This window comes from Podarcis cretensis (genome assembly GCF_951804945.1).
Source record: "Podarcis cretensis genome assembly, chromosome: Z".
Lineage (NCBI taxonomy): Eukaryota > Metazoa > Chordata > Lepidosauria > Squamata > Lacertidae > Podarcis > Podarcis cretensis.
The window spans coordinates 9782715-9810628 of record NC_137184.1 but is presented as its reverse complement, the minus strand read 5'-3'; the positions used below and the strand labels follow the sequence as shown (position 1 = coordinate 9810628).

Sequence of the window (27914 nt, the reverse complement as noted above, 5' to 3'; positions counted from 1 at the left end):
CTGCTGCATTAGTGATCTCCCTGGGACACAAGTCTGGGCAGTGTGTATGGAGGTCCTGGACTCCCCAGATGGGAAGACCCCTCTCTCAGCCTCCCTGATGAGGTCCAAAGGAAAGCAGAACTATACATTTGGCATCAGCTTGGCTGCAGGAGTTGTGGAAGGAGGCATACAAGGTGCCATCCAACCACCTTAGACCACTCCAGATCTATGTAGGGTTTACCATCTTCTCCCAAAGATATTCCACAAGGCATATCTTAGGATCAGAGTTTTCCTTCTCCCAGATGGGCTAACTTCCAGGTTGATGAGCCCCATCGGCCCATCACTTCCCTCTACAGCACATGCAGAAACTGCTTTCTTGACCATTGGACCCACTATTGGTCTTGTCCGTTCAATCCACCAGAGCCCATCATAGCATGCAAGGGAAGTCCCTAACTCACTGAGCGTTTGAGACCCCTAGGCTACCCTGGTTTAACTGGCCTTTCGAAGCTGCTTCCTGGGGTGTGGTGCTATCGCACACTGGACATGTTTGCAGAACTGGTCACTCCCAAAGTTATGAGCAGTTATCTGGTTTTGTGGAGGGATGGGTGAATTGTGCTTCCTCACCAGATTTTACTCTGGGTCTTTTGTTGATGTTCATTGTATTGTAGAGTGTTAGTGGAGGGGTAATACCTCTGGTGGAGAACATGTCATGCCCCTACTGGTATTTTGTCCATCTTTGGTCCCCACCCTGCACTCAGCTCTCACCTGTAGCTCCTAGTAGTTGCCTGCGTGCAATAAAAATTGTGGGCAGCCCCACACAGAGTGCATTGCAGTAATCATTGTGTTTTAGTGCTCAGGCTACATCATGCCTCCTATCCCAGGTTCCCTTTATAAACCATGCAATTCCTAGCTGAAGCCACCAGAGTTCCCAAGACGATCCCACTCACCTGTATTTGATCACCTTCTAATACTGAAGTCCCAGCTTGAGGTGATGTCGACCGACTAGGAATATACGTAACCCTGAGACTCACCATTGCTGCCCTGCATTTCTGAGCTGCTGTCCAGTGTGAGCTCAGTGAGGCAGATACTGGCACCCAGGCCTTGTTGCAGAGTGTTCTGCGCACAACCCTTGGATCCTGATCAGCCAGCAGCAGCACATGACCAAAAGGTCATGCTCCAACAGATTGTGCAAGGCATCTGCTTGCCAGACGTTGGGAGAGTGACCTGTTAGATGTTGTTGGCTCAGCTGATCTTGTAGGCTTTTCAATTCCATAGTCTCTGCTGAGCAAAGGCATCTGCCGCCAACAAAGAGATAAAAATAGATCATGGTTCGGGCGGTCCATGCTACTGGCTTGTTGGCTGGGCCTCCTGTTTTTTGAACCAAAAGAGTTCCATGTGGGGGTTGTGGTTTTGTGATGTAATCAGGGCAAACATCACCCTCAGTAAATGGTGGCTTCCACAGCCCATTGGCCTCCACATGGACCCCGTCTGCACTATACATGTAAAACAGTGCCATGCTGCTTTAAGCTGTTGTGTCTTCCCCCAAAGAATCCTGGGAGTTGTAGTCTGTTCAGGGTGCTGAGAGTTGTTAAAAGGTAAAGGGACCCCTGACCATTAGGTCCAGTCGTGACCGACTCTGGGGTTGCAGCACTCATCTCGCTTTATTGGTCGAGGGAGCCGGTGTACAGCTTCCGGGTCATGTGGCCAGCATGACTAAGCCGCTTCTGGCGAACCAGAGCAGCGCATAGAAATGCTGTTTACCTTCCCGCCAGGGCGGTTCCTATTTATCTACTTGCACCTTGATATGCTTTCGAACTGCTAGGTTGGCAGGAGCAGGGGCCGAGCAACGGGAGCTCACGCCGTCGCAGGGATTTGAACCGCCAACCTTCTGATCAGCAAGTCCTAGGCTCTGTGGTTTAACCCACAGTGCCACCCGCGTCCCAGCCCGCTGAGAGTTGTTAGGAGACCCCTATTCCCTACACAGGTATACAATTCCCAGAGTGGTTTAAGAATCCATCCTTTTCCTTATGGAACTCTGGGAATGGCCGTTTTGTGTTATGTTATTTTGTGTTATGTGTTATGTTGGAAGCCGCCCAGATATTATTATTTATTTATTTATTTATTTATTTATTTATTTCATATCACATGCAGCTGCCATTTTGTGCTTTGTGCGTTGGCACTTTCTTCGAGTTCCAGGTGGGCCTGACAGCTGGAAAAGTTTGGTATCTCCTGACCTTCATTAACGAAGCTGAATTTTAAAATGTAAAAAATAATTTTAAAAAATTTCATGTTTTACCACCAGTGTCCACTCAGGGTCATGGAGAGTGCTAGTGTTGAGCCTGTGCTTGCGGGCAGCAGACCTGTTGACCAATCCATGGCGGATACAGTCGCCAAGAACCGTAAAAGCCGTCAAGAACTGATGCTCAAGCTAACGGAAGGACAGAACGTCTTGTGCTGCTGGACTGATGGGCTCTATTACCTTGGGAAGATCAAGAGGGTAAAGAAAGTGGTTTTTTTTAAATTAAAAAAAGCTTCTTTATTGGAAAAAATAAATCATTTTCCTGAGACAAAGAATGCTGGATCCTGTTCTCATGGAGAGTAACAAAACATCATTTATGCTCTTGGGAACATTAGGAAGATATTCACTTTTTATTCATATTCTGCACAGAGTGTGTGCAAATCAAATCAAAAGTAAGCACCTTATATTGCTGTTGATTTCAATGAGAGGTTGAGAACACGTCAGTCATAGTCCCACTGAAATCTCAGAGCAAAGTCAGGCAGTGAGGAGGGGGTGCCAAGCCAATGTAATAATGAAGTGAGTGGGGGGTGCTTGTGGGACATCAGTTTTCTGCCCTCCATGCCCACCAGCTGAAGTAATTGTTTCATTCCACCTCATTATTGTACCAGTCTTGCTTGTGTTAATATCTTGTGTGAACCATTGGTTCCTAATAGTTTTTCTCTCTCTGCCCCCTGGTTTCCATGTTTGCAGGTGAGCGGTTCCAAACAGAGTTGCCTGATGACCTTTGAAGACAACTCCAAATACTGGGTGCTTTGGAAAGACATCCAGCACGGTGAGTGAGTCTGCAGTCTTCTCTGGGACTTCTGCATGGGCCCAGCCTACATGCTGGTGGCAGTGGAACAATGGAGGGGGATCTTGAAGTGTGGGAGCAGAATGTACCATGTTAAATTTCAAGGGTAGGTAGGTGCCATTTTGAAACACACAACGAGACTTCCTGAAACAAATGGCTCTACTGTAGAGCTTCTCCCTGATGTGTTAGGTTTGAAGGATCATAGTGTTTCAGAGATACTGGGGTTCAAGCCCAATGCCCTGGAATGGCCAAGAGAATGCAGACACCCACCCACCCCTCATTGTCAGCAAAACAGCATGTTTATTTAGGTGTTCCAAGGCTGGTGTGACACAACTGACGCAATCAGCAAGTAGGGAGAGAGTGGGTGGCACACCAAATATGAAAACAGCACTTACAAGCAATGGGGCAGTAATGTCCATGTATAGTATTACTTTCACCTTCAGCTCAATTCTAATAGTTTTTCTGTGAGTCATAACATTAAGCTTCTAGCTTCCTTATCTCTTGCCCGACCACAGCTTCTAATAACAATCCTTTACTTACGTCCTGTTCTGTCTTTCTCCCATGGTTCTCCTGTAGACACAACCTTCACATACCAACCTTGACTTGCTCAGCTCATTGTGGACGATAATGAGCGGGAACGGTCAGATTGATTATAAGGCAATTTCCTGTGCTCCCAACTTACAGGAGTTTTTGATGCTAGAACATAGGAAGCTGCCTTATACCAAGTCAGGCTATTGGTCTGCCTAGTTCAATATTGTCCTCATTGAGTGGCAGCTGCTCTTCAGGGTTCCAGACAGGGAGTTTTCCCCCTTTGGGGGTTTTCTTGCTGGTGCTTTCTGCAACATGCCATTGATACAATAATAGTGTAATAGTGGTAAATTTACTGGCGCGGCCACCCACCATTCCTCTTTATTCTTTGCTGTACAATGCTTCTCCAAAATTACTGCATTGGTGCCTTATGAAGAGGCAGCTCTTGCACCATAGTGCAACGAAAGCAGGACAAAACCTGGATTTTTTTATTTTGCTTGACAAACACCTTTCTTTCACTTTAATAGTCCTCAGATATTTTAACAAATAGTGCAAGATAAGACAGCAAGCATCTGGTGAACCAGAGCTAGGTCCTCTGACTAATATCAAAGCTTTTCAGCCAGATATTATTATATTTTGTTGAAAAGAACACTATCATAGAACCTCCTAGAACATTTTGCTACATTCATGTTGTTTTTCCTACAGTGGTGAAGTCCCCCCCCCAATTGATATTCCTGCAATCTAGACTACAGACTAGATAAATCTGGACCATCTGTGGTATAAAAAAATTACAGGGCTTCAGCAGGAAGCTGTGGACTGTGGCAGACCTACATTTAGGGGTCCCTTAAGCAACCAGCAGTGAGGTCTGGGTGACCACTGTCATCCTCTTCAATGAGGTTGTACCACGACTGCTCACCACATTTTGTAAAAAAAACCTAGCTACTACATGTTGGATTTTGATTAAATTTGCTGTGCTGGATTATCTCACATGGTGACATCACTGGTGTGAATGATTCCCACACCTCCGTGCCTCATAGTTTTCAAGTTATGGGGCTATGAAAATTAGGAAAATGTTATATACATGCAAGATACATCATAGAATGATGAAATAAAACATAGAAAATACCACAGTCAGTATAATCTTCTATTTTAGATGCGTATGAAAATACGTACTACATGGAGCACATTTTACAAAACTCTTTTTCTAACTTTTCTAGCAACATAATTACATACAGTTTCATCAAATGAGAGCTTATAAAGAATAGCTTTGAAAAATTCATTTCGGCTCCACGTCTCATGACAGGCATTGTCAAGTACAGCTTAAGTGCAGCAGTAATATTGGGCAACACTTCAGTTACGTGTTCCTCACATATAGGCTGAAGACCTCTTGTGCATTGAATTTTAGATGGCATCTTTTATTCTGTGTTCTGGGTTTTCCTAAGGTGCAAATATTCTTTCAACTGATAATACCCATTTACTAATTTGTGGTCAATATCATCTTTGTAATATGATATTATCAGTTTATTAATGTCCACATCAATTTCAGAATTGTTCATCAGTTCTGAGAAGAACTTGAATCTTTTTTTGCAATCTGCTCTTATGGGCCAGTCCTCTTAGTTAACTGGATTATCAAGCAGTCGGCTACAACTCTTTTCAATACTTCAAAATAGTACTGTATGGTTTTTCTCATCTGTTCTTCAAGTTGCTGATCCACAGTATTTTTGACTTTTTTTGTTATCCAACACAACATTGCCCCCCCTTATATTCCATGCTGTCTTCAGGATTTTCCAGAGTTCTGAGCATATTCATCCAGTCAGAAAACCCACCTCTGATTTTATTTTTTTTAAAAGGGGGGGGGGATACATTAGTCGCAGCAGAACAGCCAACTTCCAGTGACACTCCACCATTGCAACATCTGTGCTGCTGACTCAAACTTTGGAATTGTTGAAATATACACAATAAAAAATGGGGACGCAGGTGGCGCTGTGGGTTAAAGCCTCAGCGCCTAGGACTTGCCGATCGAAAGGTCGGCGGTTCGAATCCCTGCGGTGGGGTGCGCTCCCGCTGCTCGGTCCCAGCGCCTGCCAACCTAGCAGTTCGAAAGCACCTCCAGGTGCAAGTAGATAAATAGGGACCGCTTACCAGCGGGAAGGTAAACGGCGTTTCCGTGTGCGGCTCTGGCTCGCCAGAGCAGCGATGTCACGCTGGCCACGTGACCCGGAAGTGTCTCCGGACAGCGCTGGCCCCTGGCCTCTTGAGTGAGATGGGCGCACAACCCCAGAGTCTGTCAAGACTGGCCCGTACGGGCAGGGGTACCTTTACCTTTACCTTTTACACAATAAAAAATTAATCGGTTTGAGTTGTGAGACTCAGACTGGATCTACTAAACCCAAAATGTTTAAGCAATGAGGACTAACATTCTTTCTGGGGCCTCTCAGGATTAGAGGCCCTTAAGCTTAAGCTTAATTAGTTTCAAAGTCGTTCTGCTCCTGGCTATGGGGCATGCACCAATTTGAAATGAAGCCGTGTGTCCACCCTGAAACTTTTGCTGGCACAAGAACTGTTATAAGCAAGACTATGGCTACATTTGTGGGGACGCGGGTGGTGCTGTGGGTAAAGCCTCAGTGCCTAGGGCTTGCCGATCACATGGTCGGCGGTTCGAATCCCCGCGACTGGGTGAGCTCCTGTCGTTCGGTCCCAGCTCCTGTCAACATAGCAGTTCAAAAGCACTCCTAAGTGCAAGTAGATAAATAGGGACCGCTTTATAGCAGGAAGGTAAACGGCATTTCCGTGTGCTGCGTTGGTGCTGGCTCGCCAGAGTAGCTTCGTCACGCTGGCCACGTGACCCAGAAGTGTCTTCGAACAGCGCCGGCTCCCGGCCTCTTGAGCGAGATGAGCGCGCAACCCTAGAGTTGGTCACGACTGGCCCTGACGGGCAGGGGTACCTTTACCTTTACCTTTTATGGCTACATTTAAACAGTCCTGACTTTTCCCCAGACAATTAAGGGAGCTATTAAGGGTGCTGATAATTGTTATCCCCCCTCCAGAGCTACAATTCCCAGAGTCCCCTGTGAAAGAGGGATGGAATGCTGAACCACTCTGAGAATTGTAGCTCTCCCTGTTTAAAGTGGCACCACAGTGCTTTATGTGTGTGAATGTGGCCTGCATATAAGCGCCTCAATACCATCATGAGCAGAAAACTCACCACCGGCGTTATATGAAATGTATTTCTGGGGGGGACCCTGATATAAGGCTTTTTCATCTTTGTATATGAGGTGGAAATCTCCCACCTCCAGTCACAGTAGGATTGGGCTTTGATACGATACAATAATCTTTATTGTCATTGTCCGATACAGAACAATGAAATTGAAAAAGATCTACATCAGACATTCAAAACCAACAAGCCTGCTAACCCAGCTATCCCAGCCTGGTTAACCCTCTAAGAACTCTGATACCCCATAATTAAATACAATATACTCCCACAGAGGCTACCTTACACTGCCTTTAAAACAAAAATCGCATTTGGATAAAAACTGTTTCTCAGGCGGCTAGTCCTAGTCTTTATAACCCTGTACCTTGTTCCAGAAGGCAGAAGCTGAAAGAGATCATTTCTGGGATGTGCACTATCCTGCACTATCTCTGCAGCTTTCTTATAGCACCTGGAAGCATAAATTTGACCCAAGGTGGGAAGAGTGCACCCAATTATTCTCTCTGCAGTCTTTACAACCCTGGACAGCATTGTTTTCCCCCTGACCGTGCAGCTCCCAAACCACACAAACAGACCATAGGTTAATATACTCTCAACAATACAATGGTACTACATCCTTTTTCCAAGCGGTTGTGGCGACTGCTGCTGACATTCGTCTTCTTTTTCAGCTGGTCTCCCTGGTGAAGAGTCAATGTGTAACATCTGTATGGAAAAGACAAAATCCCCCCGGAATGACATACTGATATGCGGGAAATGTGGACTTGGTAAGAAGAAAGTCCTGGAAGTTCCACCACCCTGTGTTAGGGGCTTGGGGGGGGGGGTGAGGCAGAAAATGGCAGCAACAAGAATGCCTTTATCGCTCAGCAAGCTTGCTGTATCATTATTAGGTCAGCGGGAAGTCTCTTAAAAAAAAAAAAAAAGCCCTGCTCTCCAGATCTAAAAGGCTCCTAGAGTGGCATGTAAGAATACCGTATTTTTTGCTCTATAGGGCTCACTTTTTCCCTCCTAAAAAGCAAGGGAAAATGTGTGTGCGTCCTATGGAGCGAATGCAGGGGGGAGGCAGGCGGGGAAAGCCCCCAAGAGCCGTACAGAGCCTACGGGCTTTTCCCCAGGAGGGAGAAGGGACTGACTGGCCGCGTCAGTCCCTTCTCCCTCCTCGTAGAAAAGCCCGCAGGAGCCGTGTGCTCCTTAAAAGGTGTGTGGCTCCTGTGGGCTTTTGCGGGAGATGGGGGAATTCCCCTACCTCCCGCAAAAGCAGGGAGAAGGTCTGGGAGAAGCGCACAGGCTGCCTGCAGCCTGTCTGCTGCTCCCAGAGCTGGGGGGAGGAAATTATATTTTCCCCCTTGATTTCCCCCTCTGAAAACTAGATGCGCCCTATGGTCAGGTGCGCCCTATGGAGCGAAAAATACGGTAAATAATAAGATGATTCTGCCCCCCCCAACTCTCAGGTGCCCCAATTTGCTTTTTTCCTCCTCCCTCCCAATACCTTTTCCTTTCATGTTATGCACTTTAGTTTTCTTTCTGTCAAGGAGACTGGAAAGCAAGCTCCCTCCAGCTGCTCTTTGGTTGGTGGATGGGGCCAGACTGGCCCCCCCCCTTTGCCTCAGTAGGAGAGCAGCCTCCAAGTGGCCCTTAGATGGCTGCAGCTTCCTGCTGGTGTCAAGAAGCTTCCCTGGTTCTTCCCTTTGGTCAGAGCTTGGCAGTGGCATGCTGAGTGACATTCCTAGGAACATAGGAACCTTCTTAAGCTGAGTCAGATCATTGGTCCATCCAGCTCAGTATTTCCCAGTGTTGACATTTCCTGGCAATGGTTTTCCAGGGTTTTGGAGTCTCTCCAAACCATACTTGGAGAGGCTGGGAATTTGAACTGAGGACCTTCTGCATGCAAAGCAGGTGCTCAGCCACTGAGCTATGGCCCTTCTACAACATTCATGATCCCAGAGTAAATGCAGGAAGGGGTTCGTCTCAAATGTTGGTCCCTGCAAATAACACTCTGGTGCTCAGCTTCACAGTTAGACTTCTTCCCAAAATGATCCCCCAGATTTCATGGCCCTGTTTACAAACAGTGAATCAATCCACTATGGGTTGGATTGTTCCAATGTTCAAGGACTGAAAATTTCTTTTAGGGGTTTGTGTGTGTGTGTGTTTATCATTCTGTAGCTTGACATTGTAGCCTAGGGGTTACAAGAGTGCAAGAATCCTGAGAACTGTAGTTTGCCCGTTGCAGAGCTATAACTCCCAGCACCCTTTACAAGCTACAGTTCCCAGGAATCCTTGGGAGGGGAGCTAGGCACTTTCAGTGTATGGTGTGATGGATTCAGCCTAGAGCAACCCTGTAGAAAGTGCTCAGCCTCTTGACGTAGTTGGAAAACTTTGCCTCTCAGGTTTCCACCAGCAATGCCATATCCCAGCGGTGAGCAGCGATGAGAGTTCCTTGGATTCATCTTGGTTCTGTCGGAGATGCATCTTTGCCCTGGCTGTACGGGTGAGTGATAGGATCCAAGGAATGCTTTCTGCTAGCTCTCATTTCGGGAGCATACAATCTCTGGGCAGATGCTTCTTTATGGATGCCCCTATGTGAAAACCTAGTAATTGCTAGTGGTGGATCGAACCTAGTGTGCTGCCTCTGCCAGAGGACAGCCAGAATATTATTATTTTTATAAGTCAGACCATTGATCCATCCAGTTTAAGCTTTGTTTATGCTGACACCATTTCTTCAAGATCCCTCTCTCTCTCTTTAATTTATGTATTGATACATATTCAGAGATATATAAAATTGTATATCCATCACAAAGTATCATGTTATAATATACTGATACAAACAGCTACTTAATGTATAAAAGAACACAGGAAGAAAAACTAAAAGACAAGAAACAGGAAACCCTAAAGAAAGAAAACAAGAGAGGAGATTAAAAAGTATTAGAGAAGAAAAATCATTTCAAACAGGGGTCCTTCCTGGCCCTTCCTGGATATAGAACCTTTTGCATGCAAAGCAGGTGCTCTTGTCAATGAAGTAATAATAATAATAATAATAATAATAATAATAATAATAATAATTTATTATTTATACCCCACCCATCTGGCTGAGAGTGTGCAGCAGAGAGGGCATTTGGAGGCTTTTTAGAGGGTACTCTCCACTTACAATTTTCATTTATGTTCGTGAGAGCCCAGGATGTAACCCCCCCCCCATAAGTGGGGTAGTCGTCTGTATTATCAACGATGACTGGCAGTGGTTGTCTTGGGGTGGATGGGGTCTCTCCCAGCCACAACAGGAGATTATGGGGATTGAACCCTGAACCCTCTGAATGCAAGGCAGATGCTCTTCCAACTGATCTACAGAATGTTTCTTCCCTCTGACTGAGTCCCACCACCGGCGGAGGAACGGGAGCGGCGGGCAGGGGGAGTGCACTGTCCCCGGCACCATTGGGGAAGGGGGTAGCATCATGGCTGCCCCCCGACACACGCTGCGTACCCCACAGGCGGCATGCCATGTCCCTGGGACATGCGCCAGCCACACCCCTGCCCCCGGTGCCGGAGCATGCAGCTTCACCACTGAGTCCTGCCCCGCCCCCTTATTGTCCTGATTTACACCCAGACCAATGAAGACAAATAATTGGATTTTAATAGTTCTTTATTGCTGAATCAGCCTGTTACATCAGCTCCTTAAGACACAGGTGATAAATGACAATTCTTTCTACTCAGCTCTCTGAGCAAATCTTTACTCATAACTTGTGACAGCCACAGAAAGTTGGAGTGACACTGAATGTTTCTCCCCAGTGGAGGCACAGAACCCCACAACTCACTGGTCCCTTCCCCAGAGTCATTCCACCATCGGCCCATCCCAGCTTTGCTCAGCATCCCGGCCCCTCCCCCCTGCCACCATTCATTCTCTAGCACCTGCCAGTCCATGGCGCTTTTTTGTGGTCTGAACCTCTTGCTGCTTTTTGCCTCTGCAGAACGGTGGAGCCCTGAGGAAAGGCACCATTGCGAAGACGCTGCAAAGGATCAAGATGGTGCTGTCCTATAACCTGCAGGAGCTGGAATGGGACTCTCTCCACAGAACCAATCACCAGCAGTGTTATTGTTACTGTGGCGGCCCTGGCGAGTAAGAGAAACCGAAACGAAAACAAAGGGGACACCCAGGAGAGGGGGGGGGAATGTCTGAGGAGATGGAGGTTTCTGAAGACCTCTGACAATAGGGAGCAAATCTATCCCGCCCTTTTCTTCTGTGGGGGTCTTTCTTTGGAGATTTAAGCTCCTGAATCATGTGGCGGTCCACATCTCCAAGGGTGCAGATGCAAGCTTTAAAATGTGTGTGTCTTGCACAGCTACCTAGATAGAGAGGCTTACCTACACCACGACTGGGAAATGAACTGGCCTGGGGTCCCAATGCGGCCCTTCCAGCCTCTCTGTCTGGTCCTTGGGACTCTCTCCAGGCCACACCCCTTATGGGCCCTGCTTTGCACTCCCATTGTGTTTCTGCCTGGCTGGAATCACAGAGTCATATAATTGTAGAGTTGGAAGGGACCATGTGGATCATCTAGTCAAACCCCCTGTGATGCAGGAAACTTTTGCCCAGTGTGGGGCTCAAACTCTCAACTCTGAGATTAAGGGTCTCATGCTCTATCGATCGAGCCATGCCCACTTCAACCTGCTTTGCAGAAACATAAATCAGTTAAATTGCAGATGAATAGTGGACCAGTTAAATTAAATAAGTTACAGCAGTTAGCAAGTTTCTTGGCTTTTAGATGAGGCATGTGTGTGCCACTGGCTTGGAAGAGGCATCTCTTGCTGATAGATAGATAGATAGATAGATAGATAGATAGATAGATAGATGATAGATAGATAGATAGATAGATATAGATGAATGCCTCTTTTAAGATGGTGCTTACCGTCTGCAGTTTTTCTGACTTGCACTAAATTGGGAACACCTCATATAAGAGCCTTATTGGATCAGGCCAATGGCCCATTTAGTCCAGCATCCTGTTCTCACAGTGGCCTACCAGAGGGTCTAATGGAAAACTGCAAGGCATGAGCATCGTCTTCATTAATTCAGAGTTCAAAGCAGAACTCATGTAGCTGAATGCTGGAAGACCTAGGACAGATAAAAGTTGCACACAGTCAAATTCTGGAACTCACTCCCACAGAGTGCAGTGATGCCCACCAAGTTAGATGGCGTTAGAGGATTAGACAAGTTCATAGAGGAGATGACTATCAATGGCTACTAGCACTGATAGCTATTCTGTGGCCACTGTGAGAAAACAGGGTGCTGGCCTAAATGAGCCATTGTGCTGATTATGGAAGTTGTAGTCTAACATCTGAAGAGCACCAGGTTGAGGAAGTCTGAATTAACTCAGAAGAACGTAAGAAAAGCCTGCTCTTCAGATGTTAGACTACAACTTCCATAATCGTTGCCCATTGGCCATGCTAGCTGGGGCTGATGGTAACTTGGAGTCCAACAACAACTTGAGGGTCCCAGGTTGTGAAGGACTGATTTAATCTAACTCACCAGTGGGGTATTTTTTTTCAGCCCAAAGGTCGCAATTCCTCATCAGCATCCTTTTGGGAGACCCATGCTAGTACTGTAGTCGTGGTTGGCAAACTTGAGTAGGGAATACTCCACTGGTGTTGCAACTCTCTCCCGGTCCAACCAAGATTCTTTCCCCTGCAGGTGGTACCTGAAGATGCTGCAATGTTACCGCTGCCAACAATGGTTCCATGAAGCTTGCACACAGTGCCTTAGCTGCCCAATGATGTATGGAGACCGGTACGTCTTTCCCTCACCTTCTTTGGATTGCTGTGTTGGGGTCCCCATTCAGAGGGAGGCTTGGAGGAGAATGATAAAGGGAGAGGGCCTTTCCGGTGGTGGCTACAATCTGTGCAATGTTCTCCCCAGCCTGGCACTTTCACTGACATTTTTTTTTTTTTTGCTTCATACCTGAGCAACACCAGGTGCAATGCTTCTAATCTGAGTTAAAGAAAGTTCTGTTTGTTCCTTTATTTATTTGTTTTGTTTTTTTAACTTTCAGGTTTTATGTTTTCTGCTGCGCGGTGTGCAATCAAGGCCCAGAGTACATCAAACGTTTGTCTTTGAGATGGTAAGCCTGAGGCAGAGGACACTCTCAGCGTTTATTATTGTGATGGAAATCAGCTGTATATAAGCAGCAATATTTATTTTCTATTTTTTATAGAATATTTTATTTGTAGTGAAATAAATACGGTTCCAACAAAACTTGTAGAGCAGTGGACCACCTTTGCTTGGTTCTATAAACTCATCCTGAGTGCTCCCCCCACCCTGTATCAATCATTATTCAGAAATAATACCCCCCCCACACACACACACTAAGGAAGACAATAACATAATAAAATTCTGAACAGTAATAATCAATTGCACATTCATTCAAAATAAAACTATTTAGTTTAATTAATTCAACAAAACTGATGAACTTCATCCAGTGGTACTAGCTTTTCAAAGTTTGATAGTCATTTTCATCTCCAGAGTCATTTTCATCTCTGCTACTGCTGCCTTGCCTCTTAACACCCTCCTAGGGACTCCCACTGGTCCCTGTGGAGATGGCGCTACTCACTTTTGGGAACCCCTGCTACCGAGTGTGACATGCTTATATCATACATACATACATACATACATACATACATACATTTTATTTATATGTCACCTTTCCACAGTCAAACCATGCTCAATGGGCCTTACAACATGCAAGAATACATTACTGCAACATAACAATAGTAGTCATAAACAGTAAATAAACCTCAAAAAACATAAATCACAAGATCTTAAGAAAAGATACAAAAAAACCGTGTTCACCTGCCCTCCCAGGCCAGGTGGAAAAAACCTGCAAGGCAATAGCATATAAGAAGAAAACTAGCTCATTGAATGCACTGCCAAGGCTTTAGCTGTCTGTGAAATGGCCTCCTCATAAGTAAGCATGAGCAGCCAGAGATCTACATTAACCCCACTTCTATTTACATTGTTGATTTACAGGCACTTATCGAAATGACCATGTTTAGTATGAACTCTAACAATCCTTCTGTGTTGCGTTAGGTGCTTGGAAAGAGCCAAGGTGTCAGAGATGTCCTTTGGAGTCTTTCTAATGGGAGGCAATCTGTAAACTGGTAGCAGTAAAGAACGTGGCAATTATGCAAGGAGCAATATCTCCACTGCATTTAGGGATGAGGGAGAAATTCAATTCAGGTCTTGCTTAAAGGTGAGCCTACCTAATCCATGCTTCCCAGAACAAAATGGGAAGTGAAACACTGCCACCTTCAGAATTTGCTCTGCTCTGAAATTTGCAATGCAGCTCTCCAGCCAGGTAATGTGCACAAGAATTCATATGCTGGAATAAAAGCGTGGTTAAGAATGCACATGTAAGTGAAAATAGACTCCTGGAGCTACAATCTCTCTGGGAATAGAGGTTGACTGCTAAACCACTCTGGAAGTTGTAGCTCTGTGAGATGAATGGGGGCCGGCTAATAACTCTCAGCGGCCTCAACAAACTCCCAGGATTCTTTGGCAGAAGCCATGACTGTTTAAAGTAGTATCACTGGGCTTTAAATCTATGGTGTTAATGTGGCTATAGTCTAATATCTGCATAGTATTTATGCAAGCAAAATCAGGATGAATGGTCTGTGAACAGGTCCTCTGCAGGAAACCTTGGTCATTCTGTTTCCTTTTACCACGCACAGGGTGGATCTCGTGCACCTTGTACTCTACAACCTGGGTGTCCAAAGCAAAAAGAAATACTTTGACTTTGATGAAATCTTGACCTTTGTCAATCAGCGCTGGAACCTCCTGCAGCTTGGGAAGGTAAGTGGCAGGGCTGTCAAACCAGTGAAAGCAGGACCATGGAACTGGTAGCCTGCCAGATGTTCCTGGACTACAGCTCCAATAACCCCTGAACTTTGGGCATGCTGGCTGAGGTTGATGGGGGTTAGAACCCAGTGACAATCTGGATGGTCAAAGTTTCCCACTTCTGCGTTGAAAGGAGGAGGGTGACAGAGTCATTGAGAACTTTGCTCGGTGCCATTGAAAACTTCAAAGCTGGGACCTGGGCTCCACCTTGTGGTCATAATCGGAATGTTCACTGGTATAAGTATATATGTTGCCATTTCAATTTAAAATAAACACAGTTTGAATAAAAAAATAGTAAATAACAGTAAATGCTAAATTAATATTTTTTGGAAACAAGGAGCTGTGTGCTGTTCAGGTATTCAGAATCTCAGCTTTTTCTTTTTTAAAAAAGTTGCTAGCCCTCAAGGAACCTGCGAATAATGTTTGGCCACGCTTCAAGAAACTGCAGAAGCCACTTGCAATACAACTCCCCCTTTCAGCTTCCATCGGGGGAAGGCTTGCAACTCAGTGCTTGAGCACATGCATTGCATGTGGAGACATTGTAGGGTTAGGATTGCAGCCTTAGTCATGACCAACTTTAACTGGGTTTGGGCCTAAAACTCTTGGATTTTTACTTTCATCCAGATTTTGTTGGCTGCCAGGTCCCCTCAGCCCCACTGCCCAACATGGCCAATGATCAAGGGTGATGGGGACCCACAGAGCCCCTAATCCCTGGCACCTTTCCGGTGCTGGCCCTGGTCCTAAGAATTCCCTCCCGTGGAACAGAGAGAGCTGCCTTCTGCTGCTTAAAACAAATGGTCCATCTAGCTCACCACTGTTTACACTGACTGGGAACAATTCTCTGGGGTTTCAGATGTGGAGATGACAGGGATTGAACTTCCAACCTTCTGCATTCAAGGAAGCTGCTCTTCCACCAACATGCATTTGGCCCCTTTAAATGGGCCTTTTCGTTGTTCCAGTCTGCTTCTAATCGATGATGCAGGTCCCTGTTTTTAAACTAGCAGCTGCTTTTTTGTTTTATAAATTACTCCAAATTGTCTGAAATGTTTTATGCGGGCTGCTGGTCTGGAACAGGTTGTTTGTACTTTGCTGTCTGAGTTTTAATACTTGTGTTTTTATGTTTTAAATGTTACGATGCAGTTTGAGGAAGGCTGCCTTGAGAGGGCTTCTGACCCTTTAAAGCATCATTTAAAAAGAAATTGAAAATAACTAAGTAAGTTCTTCCTCTCAGCTGAAGAACACTCCCGTGGCAGAGAGAGCCGAACACCTCCTTAACGCACTAAACAGCTACAAAAGCAGGTAAGAGTAATGAAAGGGCTGTTTCTCCCCATCACTTTTATTGTGTTCCCTGTAATCAACATCTTTTGGAAAGTCATTCCTGATGCCAATTTCCATTTGGTTGACCTGGAAGTCAGAGTTTGGAAAGGAAAAGGGTGAGTTAGCCATCGCACGGAAGCTGACAAAAGTCTTGGAAAACCATTTCCCAAAATGCTGCCGAACCTGCAACCGAAAAGCTTTTAATTAAAAGCACAGTAGACATTGAAAGTGCTAAAAACATTTTGCCAATCCGCAACCAGTCAGGGTGGCTTTTAGAGTTGCATTTTCTGGGGGGGGGAATCACTACCAATTGAAAAATCAATACCAAACTTGACTGTCTGCTGCCTTTCAGATTTCTGAGTGGGAAGGAAATCAAGAAGAAGAAGTGCATTTTCCGACTGCGGGTCCGGGTCCCACCAAGCCCACCAGACAAACTCTTGCCAGGGAAGGTCCCAGGGCCGGCTGATGCCAAACCTCCTGAGCTGAAGCAAACAGAGAACCCCAACTCCTCCAACCAAAGCAGGTCTGCACTTGAGCAGGGTGATGCTTGTGAGCAGAACTGTTTCTCATACATTTCTGTATCTCACCCTTCCTTCAGGGAGCCTTCTGAAAGACTCCTTGAGGTATGCTAGGCTGAGAGATGACCAGTGGCCCAGGGTCACCCAGCGAGTTTTGTGGCCCAAGGCGGATTTGAATCCACCTTGGCTAAGTCTAGTACTCTTAACCACTACACCATACTTCCAGGCAACAGAATAAGCCGGCCAGCCATCCCTCCCTCTCCCCCGCCTCCAAAAATCTAGCAGGATGTTTTGTTCTATGTAAAAATATTTATATACAGTAAAGGTAAAGGTAAAGGTAAAGGTACCCCTGCCCGTACGGGCCAGTCTTGACAGACTCTGGGGTTGTGCGCCCATCTCACTTAAGAGGCCAGGGGCCAGCGCTGTCCGGAGACACTTCCGGGTCACGTGGCCAGCGTGACATCGCTGCTCTGGCGAGCCAGAGCCGCACACGGAAACGCCGTTTACCTTCCCGCTGGTAAGCGGTCCCTATTTATCTACTTGCACCCGGGGGTGCTTTCGAACTGCTAGGTTGGCAGGCGCTGGGACCGAGCAGCGGGAGCGCACCCCGCCGCAGGGATTCGAACCGCCGACCTTTCGATCGGCAAGCCCTAGGCGCTGAGGCTTTAACCCACAGCGCCACCTGCGTCCCTAATATACAGTACTGCTGTTCATTAAAAGCTTTCAACAGTTGCACAGAAAACCATGCAGTAAAAAACATATAACAGGTTCACTGCTGGCAAGCGGGGCCAGGAAATTTGTGGACCATTTTGTAACTGTGAAGCCAAGCAGTGGATAACTACTTTGCAGGGACCAATGTATGAGGTGACTAGGACTGGGTAATATCTGGTTTACAGCTAAATATGGCAATATATGACAATGTTGGAAATAAGGGGGGCGGGGGAGAAGCAGCAGCAGTAGCAGCAGAGATACATCACTTAGCCCTACCAGAGTAGGGGGGGGGCTTCTTTAAATGGGTCAGTTGAGGCACAGGAAGCCTTTCTGTGCCTCAGCTGAGTGAGCCCCCTTGTCGCTCTTGCTCACATGAGCCGGGGGTTGGGCCTTCTTTAAAATGGGAGAGCATAATGGGGGCGGGGGGGAGAGAGAGAGAGACAGAAAAGTGTGGATCCCACCCTCTGCAAAAGAGGAGAAGCAAAGGGTATGGACACGAGGGAAAGAGAGGGAGAGAAGGGAAGGAGGGAAGGAGGAAGGGAACTTGGGAAAGAAGAGGCTTAAACAACAGGGCAAGGTTTATTTCATTGTTTTTTGAATTCAGAATAACCCCATGGGGAAAAAGAGGCTTCCAGCACCTGCCAGCCTGCTTGCAAGAGAATCTCATGGCATTGTAGTCAGAGGAAACAGGGCAAGGTTTATTTCATTGTTTTTTTGAATTCAGAATAACCCCATGGGGAGGAAAGTTCCTGGTCTGTGCCTGTGTGGTGGTTTGCTGCCATCTGCAGGATCTAACAGGAAGAGCAACAGACAAAAGCGTTCTCTGGCTTTGAGCAGTTTATATTATAGTCAGGGCAAATATTCTGAACCAGTGATTACGATGTGGATTTCAAACCAGTCCTCACTTATCTATCACCATATTGCCCAGGCCTACAGGTGCCCCTTTCCCTGTGTTTACTCTAGGGTCATGAATGTCAGAGAAAGGCCATAGCTTAGTGGCAGAGCACATGCTTTGCATGCAGAAGGTCCCAGGTTCAATCCCTGCCATCTCCAGGTTGGGCTGGGAGAAATAATAAATAAATAAATTTTATTTATATCCCGCCCTTCCCAGCCAGAGCTGGGCTCAGGGCAGCTAACACTAGTAAAATTAATAATAGGAAAAAACCCCAATTTAAAATACAGGTTAAAATGCAATTTTAAATTCAGCCTCATTTTAAAAGTAGCCCATAAATCAAAACCGTAAGGGGAGGGAAACATAAGGGTCAGACTGAGTCCCAAACCAAAGGCCAGGCGGAACAGCTCTGTCTTGCAGGCCCTGTGGAAAGATGTCAAGTCCCGCAGGGCCCTAGTCTCTTGTGACAGAGACTCCATGTCTGAAACCCTGGAGAGCCACTGCCAGGCAGTGTCGATCAGAGATCAGCGACTGGTGCTGCTCCCAAGTATTGTTGGACTTTGACTCCCCTCAGCGCTACCCAGCATGACTAATGGACAAGGATGATGGGAGTTGGAGTCCCACAACATCTGGAGAACCAACCTTGGTGCTTCTTCTGTCACTATGAATAGCTATTGCCCTCTGCTTCCAAACTTAGAATCCCTTTATGTGTATTCAGTCATCAGCATCATTACTGATGTCTTTTTAATCTTACTAATTATATTTTTTACCTGCCTTTTGCCATAAGGTCCCAGGGTGGGCTACAGGTATTTAAAAAACACAATAGTATTTTTGCTATTGCAAATTACAGTCACAACAGTAGGGTGCATCCTATATATATGTTGAAGGCCATTCATCATATGATGGAAACTATGTAATGAAGGTTTCAGCTGCACCTCTGTGGGGAGGGAATTCTACAACTCAGGGGCTGTTGCAAAGAAGGCCCTCTCTGAACTTCTGAGGGTGGTGGAAGTACTAAAATGATCTTCTGCCTGTTGATCAGAGCAGCTGCAAGGATCTGTAGGGAAGGAGGTTATTTGGATATGCAGAGAAGGAATGGTGCAAATCTTGCCATTTTGCCCAGCTATTATGGAGGTGAAAAATGAGAACGCAACCAGCATGGGAAAGGAAAACCAAAAACTTTACATCAAAAGTATACTAAATCTGTCAATTCTTCCAATATTGTTTTTCCACAGTTCGACACCGCACAATGTACAGATGAAGAAGAAGAAGAAGAAGAAGGGGGGAAAGGCAAAGTTCCTCTTGGATGATGCGATTCCCAGTGTTAGTTTCTTTATTTTTATTTTTTGAAGAAAAGAAACTGCCCCTCACTCAGCTCCCCATGTGGTTCTTTGTAGATTTCCTGATTTACTCAAACCAGTGGTTGAATAATGGTTTTCTTCTTAGCAGCAGCTGATGTTCTTGGGCTGTTCACGGTGCCAGTTAGATACGCCCTTTTCCAAAGCACCTCGCTGCATTTCCACCCCAACCTTGCCCTGCTTCCATAGTCAGTCAGCATCCTATGACCGTTGAGCATGCTCAGTCCTCATTATACTTCAGCATTCTGCATAAAAACAAGTGGAACCTGCAGTAAAATGTTGCAGTGTGGAGTGCTTCTGTTAAGTGTTCCAGTTACTCTGTTCAATTTCTTTTCTTATTTGGTGTTTCATTCCCTTTGCCTTCCAGCACTCAGGCATCATTCCATGCCTACTCAGCATGCTTTCTCACTGAGCTGTTTATGGGTTCCTCTTAAGATTCCCTCTTACCCAATATTTTTCATACTTCTTCAAATATTTCAGGTTCCCCTGAGCTTGCTGTTATCTCCCTCTTGTGCTGTTTTGAGCATGTAAAGATCAGTGCTCAGAGAATGAGCTTGCTATTATTAGCATACAGGACAGCGCCACCACTTTGCCTGGCACAGTGCAGAATGGTGACAATTTAGCTCCCTGCCTAGAGGAGCTTACAGTCTAAAATTTGACACTGGAGATGACCGAGGGAGGGGGCAGAAGCAGGATACCAAGCAAGGGTGAACGGGAAGAACATGTGTTTGGTTTGATTGCACGTATGTGAGATGTGTTTCAGAATGGGGTGGGGCTTGTATGCTTGCACCAATGGCTTCACAAGGGTGGGGTGGGGCTGCTTGCTTCTGTTTCAGGCTATTTAAACCTGCTGTTAAGGCACAAAGGGTGGAGGAATCTAGCCGAGAGAGAGAAAGAGAGAGAGCTGACCTTTGGCCATGCTATACCAGTGGCGTAGCGTGGGGGGTGCAGGGGGGGCCAGCTGCACCGAGCGCAACATTTGGGGGGGGGCGCACGCTCACACTCGCAGCTCTCTGCCCCTACCTGGCTCACTCACACTGCAGTGCTGGCTGTCCGAATCCGATCCGAGCTGCCGGGTCGCTGCCCACTGTGGAGGGGGAGGGTGCCAGGCGTGCATTGCGGTGCGGAGCGGAGAGAGAGTGAGTGAGGGACTATCTGGGGGAGGGACAGTGCAGCGGCCGCCCAGCGCAGCGCTGAGCACGGGAGAGAACCACACCCGACCAGCCCAGGCAGCAGCAAGAAGAAGCTGGCAGCGGCGGCAGGTTAGGGGTTAGGGGCGCAAATTACTTGCCTTGCCCTGGGTTAGGGGGCGCAAATTACTTGCCTTGCCCCGGGTGCTGACAACCCACGCTACGCCGCTGTGCTATACTGCTTGAGCACTGGTCAGCAACCTTTGGCTTGTAGGCCTAATCAGGCCCACTAGCCCTCTCCCTCACCCCCATTTGACCCAGCAGGCCATTCCAGCTCAGCTCTTTGCACCTGATACTGCATGCAGTGTCAGGTGTGAGGGCAAATAAAGCCATGGCTGGGTCAAAAGGGGGGTGGGTTGCAAGCACCCACAAAGTTCCATTCATGGTGCTTTGCATGCTTTGCAACCAATCAGATGGTTAGTGTTTGCAAAGCTCTGGAAGGGCTGACTGTCAGCTGTTTGGTGGCAATTGCAAAACACCATGCCTTTGATCATGCACACACACAAAAGGTACACCTGGTGTCACTATGACATCTGGATTAGCAAGTGGGCAGCCCCATCCATCTGTTAAAATTAGCCAATGAGGAGTGAGAGATATAAGCGTCCAGTCTGTCGTTGAAATCAAACTCCCCACCTCTCTGCTTGATAATATGTGTATATATTTGTAATGGAGGTTTCTGTTTTGTCATCGTTCTGTTCTTCACATCCTGACTCTCAGACTGATTTTGCCTCTGCTTGGAGCACAAACCATCACCTGGCGAGCATCTTTGACTTCAATGTGGACGAAATTCAGAGCTCGAAAAGGTAACAGGACCAGGCGAGGCTTGGAGCAAGGCTGTTGGAAGGCGGGGGGAGGCATAGCCCAGTGGAAGACCACATGCTTTGCTTTTATTTACTTTTTAAAGTCATATCCTAGCCTTCCTCCCAAAGGAGCCTAGGGCAGAAAATAGACCCACAATTTAAAAGCAATTCCCACCCCCCAAAAAAAGTTAAAATGTGCATAAAACAATTGCAGTTTAAAATACCCCAGAAGCATTTATGATTAAAAACGTTGTTCCTGGGTACCCAAGAAGAGTATGATTGATGCCTGTGTATGCCACCAAATGCCCAGATAAGCATGAATGTTTTCAAATTCCTCCTGGAAGTTGATAATGATGGAAACAGGTGCATATCTTGCAGGAAGGCTTTCCACAAATGGGGGGGGGGGAGAGAGAGCTCCATTCCCAGGTGAAAACTTGGCAAAGCAAGGTTTGCAGACACTTCTTCAGAAGCACTCTTTTACAGTATATGATGATGACGACATACGCTGTGTGACAGAGCCTCTGCTTAAGCTGTTGCTCAGTGCAGTTTGACTGTTTTCCCTGCTCACGCTTTCATGCTTTTTTCCCAGCGGAAGCTCGAGCCATAATTTCTTTTCTGACGTGGATACGGCGACAGATGCCGCCAGTACTTCAGGTTCAGCCGCAACCAGCCTGTCCTATGAAACAAGGTGGGAGCCAGGGGCTATCTTCTGTTTTCGTTTTTGCGTTCAGTGTGGGCTGTCTGCTATTTATTTTAAAGATGGCACTTGACACCTGCTGTTTTTATAAGCACGTCTATCTGCCCATCAAAATGCAACATGTATATGTACTTACTTAAGAGTTACGCACTTACTTAAGTGGGACTCATAATTTGGAGTCCCACTTTGGCCCTCCAGATTCTTATATGTATTTATTTGTAGAAGTATTTCCAGACGCTATTCTTGAAAACATATCAGAGCAGTTAACAACAGCCATACATAAAACCATGCAATAAAAACCATATAACAATTTTTAAATGGGGGATCAGCCAACTATTATGGAAAGATGTGTTCTAAATTTGGAGGGGTGATGGGAGCTGTAGTCCATCTGGCAACCCACAAAGTCCCCATCTCTGTTCCAAACCATCTGTCAGCTAAACAACCACAGCCGTAACTTAGCAATATTATTCTAATATTTATTCCCCTTCCTCCCCTCCCCTTCCCCTTTTTATGAAGTATACCCACTCTGAGACCCCACAGCTAATTCTCCCCTGGTCTCCTCGCTGGACCAAATAGGACTAATTTAGCCAGCTAGCCCTGGTGATCATCTAATGTTTATTGGATGGATTTCCCCTCTAAATTCATTTTTGAATTCAAAATTTATTGTTATTCACGTTTTATACTGTATTTTATGCTGTTTTTTTTTTGTTGCATCAATTGTTTTAAATTTGTTGTTAGACGCCCTGAGCCCGGTTTTCTGAACCAGGAAGGGTGGGGTATAAATAAAAAATTATTATTATTATTATTCTAATAATATTATTGCATATTACCTAGAAGGAACCTGGGCAGCCGGAAGCGTAAGATGACATGCAGAAGCTACACAACTATTGAGACGAAGCAGAAATGTGCGGAGGGCCCCCAGAAGGTCACACCTGGCTGCTCCTCAGAAGAAAGTGAGGCAACCGGGGGCCCAGATCGCCCAGATAACCCCACCCAGGGTCATGCTTTCGGGAGCCTGGGTGAAGGCAACTCATCGTCCTACCTCAGATCATCAATCAACAACTATTTTGGCGCTGCTGGCAGGATGGTGTGTGGGGAGAAGTACAAAGTGTTAGCCCGTAGGGTGAACCTAGATGGCAAAGTTGAGTACCTGATAGAATGGGAGGGCACTACCCCCTACTGAGTGTCTGGGGTGGTTTGCCCTTGAGAAAAGAAAGAGTTTGGGGGAAATAAACTCAGAGGAGTCGTGCGATCAGATGTAAGCTACGTTATGCTTATTTTGGGCACTCTGGGGTGGGGTTTGGGTAATACTTTGTTGAGGTGCCTTCAAGTAGGCTTCGTTGAAAGAACGATTTTTGTCAGCTACAGGTCAAATGGAATCATGTTGCTTTGTTAACACTGCTTCTCTAAAAGGGTGAGAGAAGGAGTGAATGGGTACAAACAATGTATTTTATTTGTCGAAAGAAGGACAATACCTGCCATTTCCAGAAGGACTCTTCTCTTTCAGACGTGGTGACAGGCAGAGAGGGAAACTGATGCTGCCATTTTGGGATGGGACGAAACTGTCCAGGTTGCTTAACCAAGCAGGGGTGGGTCCTTGTTCTTGGCAGGGAGGATGAAGTGACAGAAAGATTTAAGAATGGGGGTGGGGGAAAGATCCACCCTCCACCCACAGAAGCCAAGTTTGATAAGTGGGCAGTCTCTCCCACTGGTGACCTGTTTCTTGCCAATGCAATGATCAGCTGATTGTTGGGGAATTGCATAACTCTGGGTGATACTTTGCAAGCCATGGCCAATTAGCATCAGTGCCCACAGAGCACAGTGCATTGTAAATACAGCTGATTGGTTGTGCCTGCAAAAAAAGCTTTTAGCCCAGCCATGCTTTTAACTGGCCAGCATCTGATATCAGTTCAGGTTAGCTGGGCACCAGCCAAAGCTGCTTTTAGGCTCCAGTGTCCCTTGAACCCACTTACCTATGCTATGCATTTGAAACTGGTTCAAAACCAGTTTTGACAGCCATAACTCTCCTCTGCCTAACTTTGCTGGTGGTAGTTCTGAGAGGCAGTGAGGGAATCTTTGTTGAAGGTTCGTAGTCCCATGCAGGACTTCTGTTCCCAGAATGCCTTAGTTGAGAGTTAAATTGGTTTAAACTTGTAGAGTTGAGGGGACTTCAATAAGAGATTCGCTTAAAGCTTATCTAACCCCTTGGCTGTGCTGAGGGGACTAACTGGGATATATGGGAGAACAGGGTATAGTTGGTCAGTGATGATAGAGAATCACAGAGCTGGCCATCTATTCCAGCCCCCTGCAATGCAGAAATCTCAGCCTGTGAGGGCTGTTGTGTTGTGAACAGGGCTGGATCTGAGGCCCTAAGCTACTGAAGGTAATGGGGCCCTTTATATGTCGAGCTGTCCTTTGTCAACAACCAATTGTCACTGTTTTTTGTGTGTGGAATATATGCTATATTGTAATTTATGGACCTAATAGGTATCTAAAGCCATTTGCCACTGTTGCTGTATGTAAGTTTTATTTTATTTTATTTTATTTTACTTTATTTTATTTTTTGGAAATGTACATCCAGTTTTTTTCCTTTATTATTTTTTTTTGGGGGGGGGCCCAAGAGAGTGGGGCCCTAAGCTATAGCTTATAGTAAATCCGGCACTGGTTGTGAATGTGCTTGGTTGCTGTGAATATAACTGGCTGACCCTGCATTTTTTGGAAGACCAGGTTCCATGTGTTCTGTGAGAAAATGTGACAAATGAAGCCTGGTCTGCATATCCAGGAGAATGAGGTGGTAGAACTTTAATGTGGTAGGATGGACTGTAAGATAAAAAAAGGTAAAGGACCCCTGGACAGTTAAGTCCTGTCAAAGATGACTATGGGTGCAGTGCTCATCTCGTTTTCAGGCCGAGGGAGCCAGCGTTTGTCCACAGACAGCTTTTCAGGTCATGTGGCTGTACCAATATAGACTGCAAGAAAGGGGGATGAACACAGGTTTGAATGCTTCTCCCTATGGAACAATTCCATCCAAGCAGAAAGTTAGAATATCAGGGAGTCAAGTTCTTAGCCAGCTAGTTTTCTACTTATGGGGAGATATATAGAGGGAAATATAGATATAGACCATATGGGATTATTTTTTATGGAATTTACTCTATGCCTGCAGTGGTCCAGTTAATTCTTCTGCCTTGCAACTGGACCACTCTGATTCTATTGTGTGTGTGCAAGCAAGACCTGAGATTATAGCTCTGATATGTATGTGCAATATGACAAGTCTTTGAGGAGGAGCTGGGTGGCCAGGGAAAGAGGAGGCAGGGAGGAAGAGGCAATAATAATAGAAAGGTAGAATCAACTGGGGGGAAACGTTCCATTCCGAGCATCCTACAAAGATTCAGGTGGAAGCAGGATGAGAATTGGGGGTGAATGTGGCGCAACCCAACCTCTCTTGTATGTCTGAAGCTATATGTGTGAAAGTTGATGGTATTTGCTTATATAGTCAGTATTAGCTAGGGCTGAGCCAAAAGTCGCCCCCCCCCCCCATCTCAAATCTGACACCTTGTCTGTAGGCTGAAAAGTTGGGACTCTTATCTGATTTTTGTGGTGGGGACTGTAAAGTTTGCCAGGCAACTATGTTCCTCGTTGCTACAAGGAGCCATTTTTCAAACCAGCAGTTCCTGAGTCTGGAAAGAGGAAGCCTGATTTGGCTTCAGATGTCATTTTTCAACCAAATCTCATTGCTTTACATGGTGTTGTGATGAAGTCAAATCAGAGCGATGGCAGGGAGCATTGCTGCCTTTGCTCTGATTTGGCTTCAGGTGTCATAATTCAGCCAAACCTCATTAGCTTGCATGGGGTTATTATGGAGCCAAATCCCAATGAGGCAGGAAGGATCAAATTTATTACTTTACTATTTGCTTGCTCTGCAGGTGGGATGGTCTGCAGGATTTAACTTCGTTCCGCAGGATCTGTAAGACAGAGCTATTCCGCCTGGCTTTCAATTTGAACCTAGCCTGATCTTTTATTCCCCTTCCTTCCCTCCCCTTCCCCTTTTTATGAAGATTACCTGCTCTGGGATCCCACAGCTAATTCTCCCCGGTCTCCTTGCTGGCCCAAATAGGACTAATTTAGCCAGCTAGCCCTGGTGATCATCTAATGTTTATTGGATGGATTTCCCCCCTAAATTGATTTTTGAATCCTGAATTTATTGTTATTCACATTGTATGCTGTATTTTATGCTGTTTATTGTTGCATCAATTGAGTGTTTTAAATTTGTTGTTAGCCGTCCTGAGCCCAGTTTTCTGAACCGGGAAGGGCGGGGTATAAATACAAATTTATTATTAGTATTATCAACTGCCAGCCTGTGGGTTGGATCTGGTCCCTGAAGCAATTTTTGTCTGCTCCTTGACAGTCCCATCCAGTTTAAATCGAATAGTACACCAAAAGCATGTCCACACTTTCTCTCGTATGAAAAGGGGTCAGAAATAAAGCGATTTGGCCTCCTGATGACAGCACATAAGCTAGTGAGGTTTGGCTGAGCAATAGTGTCTGAAGCCAAATCTGAGTGTAGGCAAAGCTTCCTTCCTTCATGAAGACACCATGTAACCAAATGAGATTTGGCTGAGCGACAGCATCTAAAACCAAATGAGAGCCATGCAGTCCTATGCAAGTCTACTTGGTGGTAAGACCCATTGGGAGGTAGTCAACTAAGTTTGATTCGGAGCAAACCCATTGAAATTAATGAGCATGACTAAGGGAGCAATCGTGTGCCTGGCAAGGTGGTGTAAAGTAAGCCAGATCCAAACTCTGTTTGGGAGCGAGGCTACCACTATTTGAGCCAGTCTAAGCCAAGGCACAGGGGATAAAGGTAAAGGTAAAGGTACCCCTGCCCGTACGGGCCAGTCTTGACAGACTCTGGGGTTGTGCGCCCATCTCACTTAAGAGGCCAGGGGCCAGCGCTGTCCGGAGACACTTCCGGGTCACGTGGCCAGCGTGACATCGCTGCTCTGGCGAGCCAGAGCTGCACACGGAAACGCCGTTTACCTTCCCATTGGTAAGCGGTCCCTATTTATCTATTTGCACCCTGAGGTGCTTTCGAACTGCTAGGTTGGCAGGCGCTGGGACCGAGCAGCGGGAGCGCACCCCGCCGCAGGGATTCGAACCGCCGACCTTTCGATCGGCAAGTCCTAGGCGCTGAGGCTTTAACCCACAGCGCCACCTGCGTCCCACTAAGGCACAGGGGATAGGAGGCTTTAAAACAGAGTTTGAGTTTTGCCAGCTTACCTTACGACAGTCTGCCAGGTTGTGTGACCAAGCTCTCAAATCCTGGCTTAAGATCCACCATGCACATTTCAGCTGGGGTGAGGGACTTATGAAGCTGGTGTATCTCTGGCTGAGCTGGGGCTGGGGGCTTATCCCAGCATAGCCCAGCCGAGCCAGAGATCAGCCACATTGTAGTCTGATGGATCTCAGTGGATCTAGGGTTAGGGTTCTGCCCTAAACTAGGACCATTAACTTCAGTAGGTTTACTCTGAGGAAAACTTACTTTTGGAGCTTCCTCCAAAAGAAGCATGCTTAGAACTACAGCCTTGATATTAACATATTTTATTTTCAGTGTTGTCTGGCATCCACTGCCCACAGTGGAGCTCATTGTGCTATTAACTGTGAACCACTAGGCAGTGCTAATGTTGTTATGTAGCCAAATCATGCGTCTAAACACACGTCTGGCTTTTGCACCAATGTCTGTGGGTTTAATAATTCAAG

The 27914-nt window shown here is 46.2% G+C and overlaps 1 protein-coding gene across 3 annotated transcripts in view; it reads left to right on the top strand.

Annotated features, from left to right (window-relative positions):
* Positions 1–27009, top strand: part of PHF19 (PHD finger protein 19) — a 37110-nt gene extending 10101 nt beyond the window's left edge. The window contains exons 2-16 of one of the 3 annotated variants that reach the window (XR_013834847.1): positions 2282–2476; positions 2969–3050; positions 7473–7568; positions 9189–9289; positions 10761–10909; positions 12476–12571; positions 12834–12902; positions 14509–14629; positions 15906–15973; positions 16344–16514; positions 19348–19435; positions 21378–21463; positions 22050–22148; positions 22992–26679; positions 26766–27009. Coding sequence is in view for 2 of the 3 variants with exons in the window: in XM_079962098.1 (XP_079818224.1) it covers positions 2297–2476; positions 2969–3050; positions 7473–7568; positions 9189–9289; positions 10761–10909; positions 12476–12571; positions 12834–12902; positions 14509–14629; positions 15906–15973; positions 16344–16514; positions 19348–19435; positions 21378–21463; positions 22050–22148; positions 22992–23340 (1755 nt within the window). In the remaining variant the exon portion in view is untranslated. Of the gene's footprint in view, positions 1–2281; positions 2477–2968; positions 3051–7472; positions 7569–9188; positions 9290–10760; positions 10910–12475; positions 12572–12833; positions 12903–14508; positions 14630–15905; positions 15974–16343; positions 16515–19347; positions 19436–21377; positions 21464–22049; positions 22149–22991 lie in introns of all 3 variants that reach the window. The other 2 variants (XM_079962099.1, XM_079962098.1) reach the window with 2 other exon arrangements.
* The last annotated feature ends 905 nt before the right edge of the window (positions 27010–27914 follow it).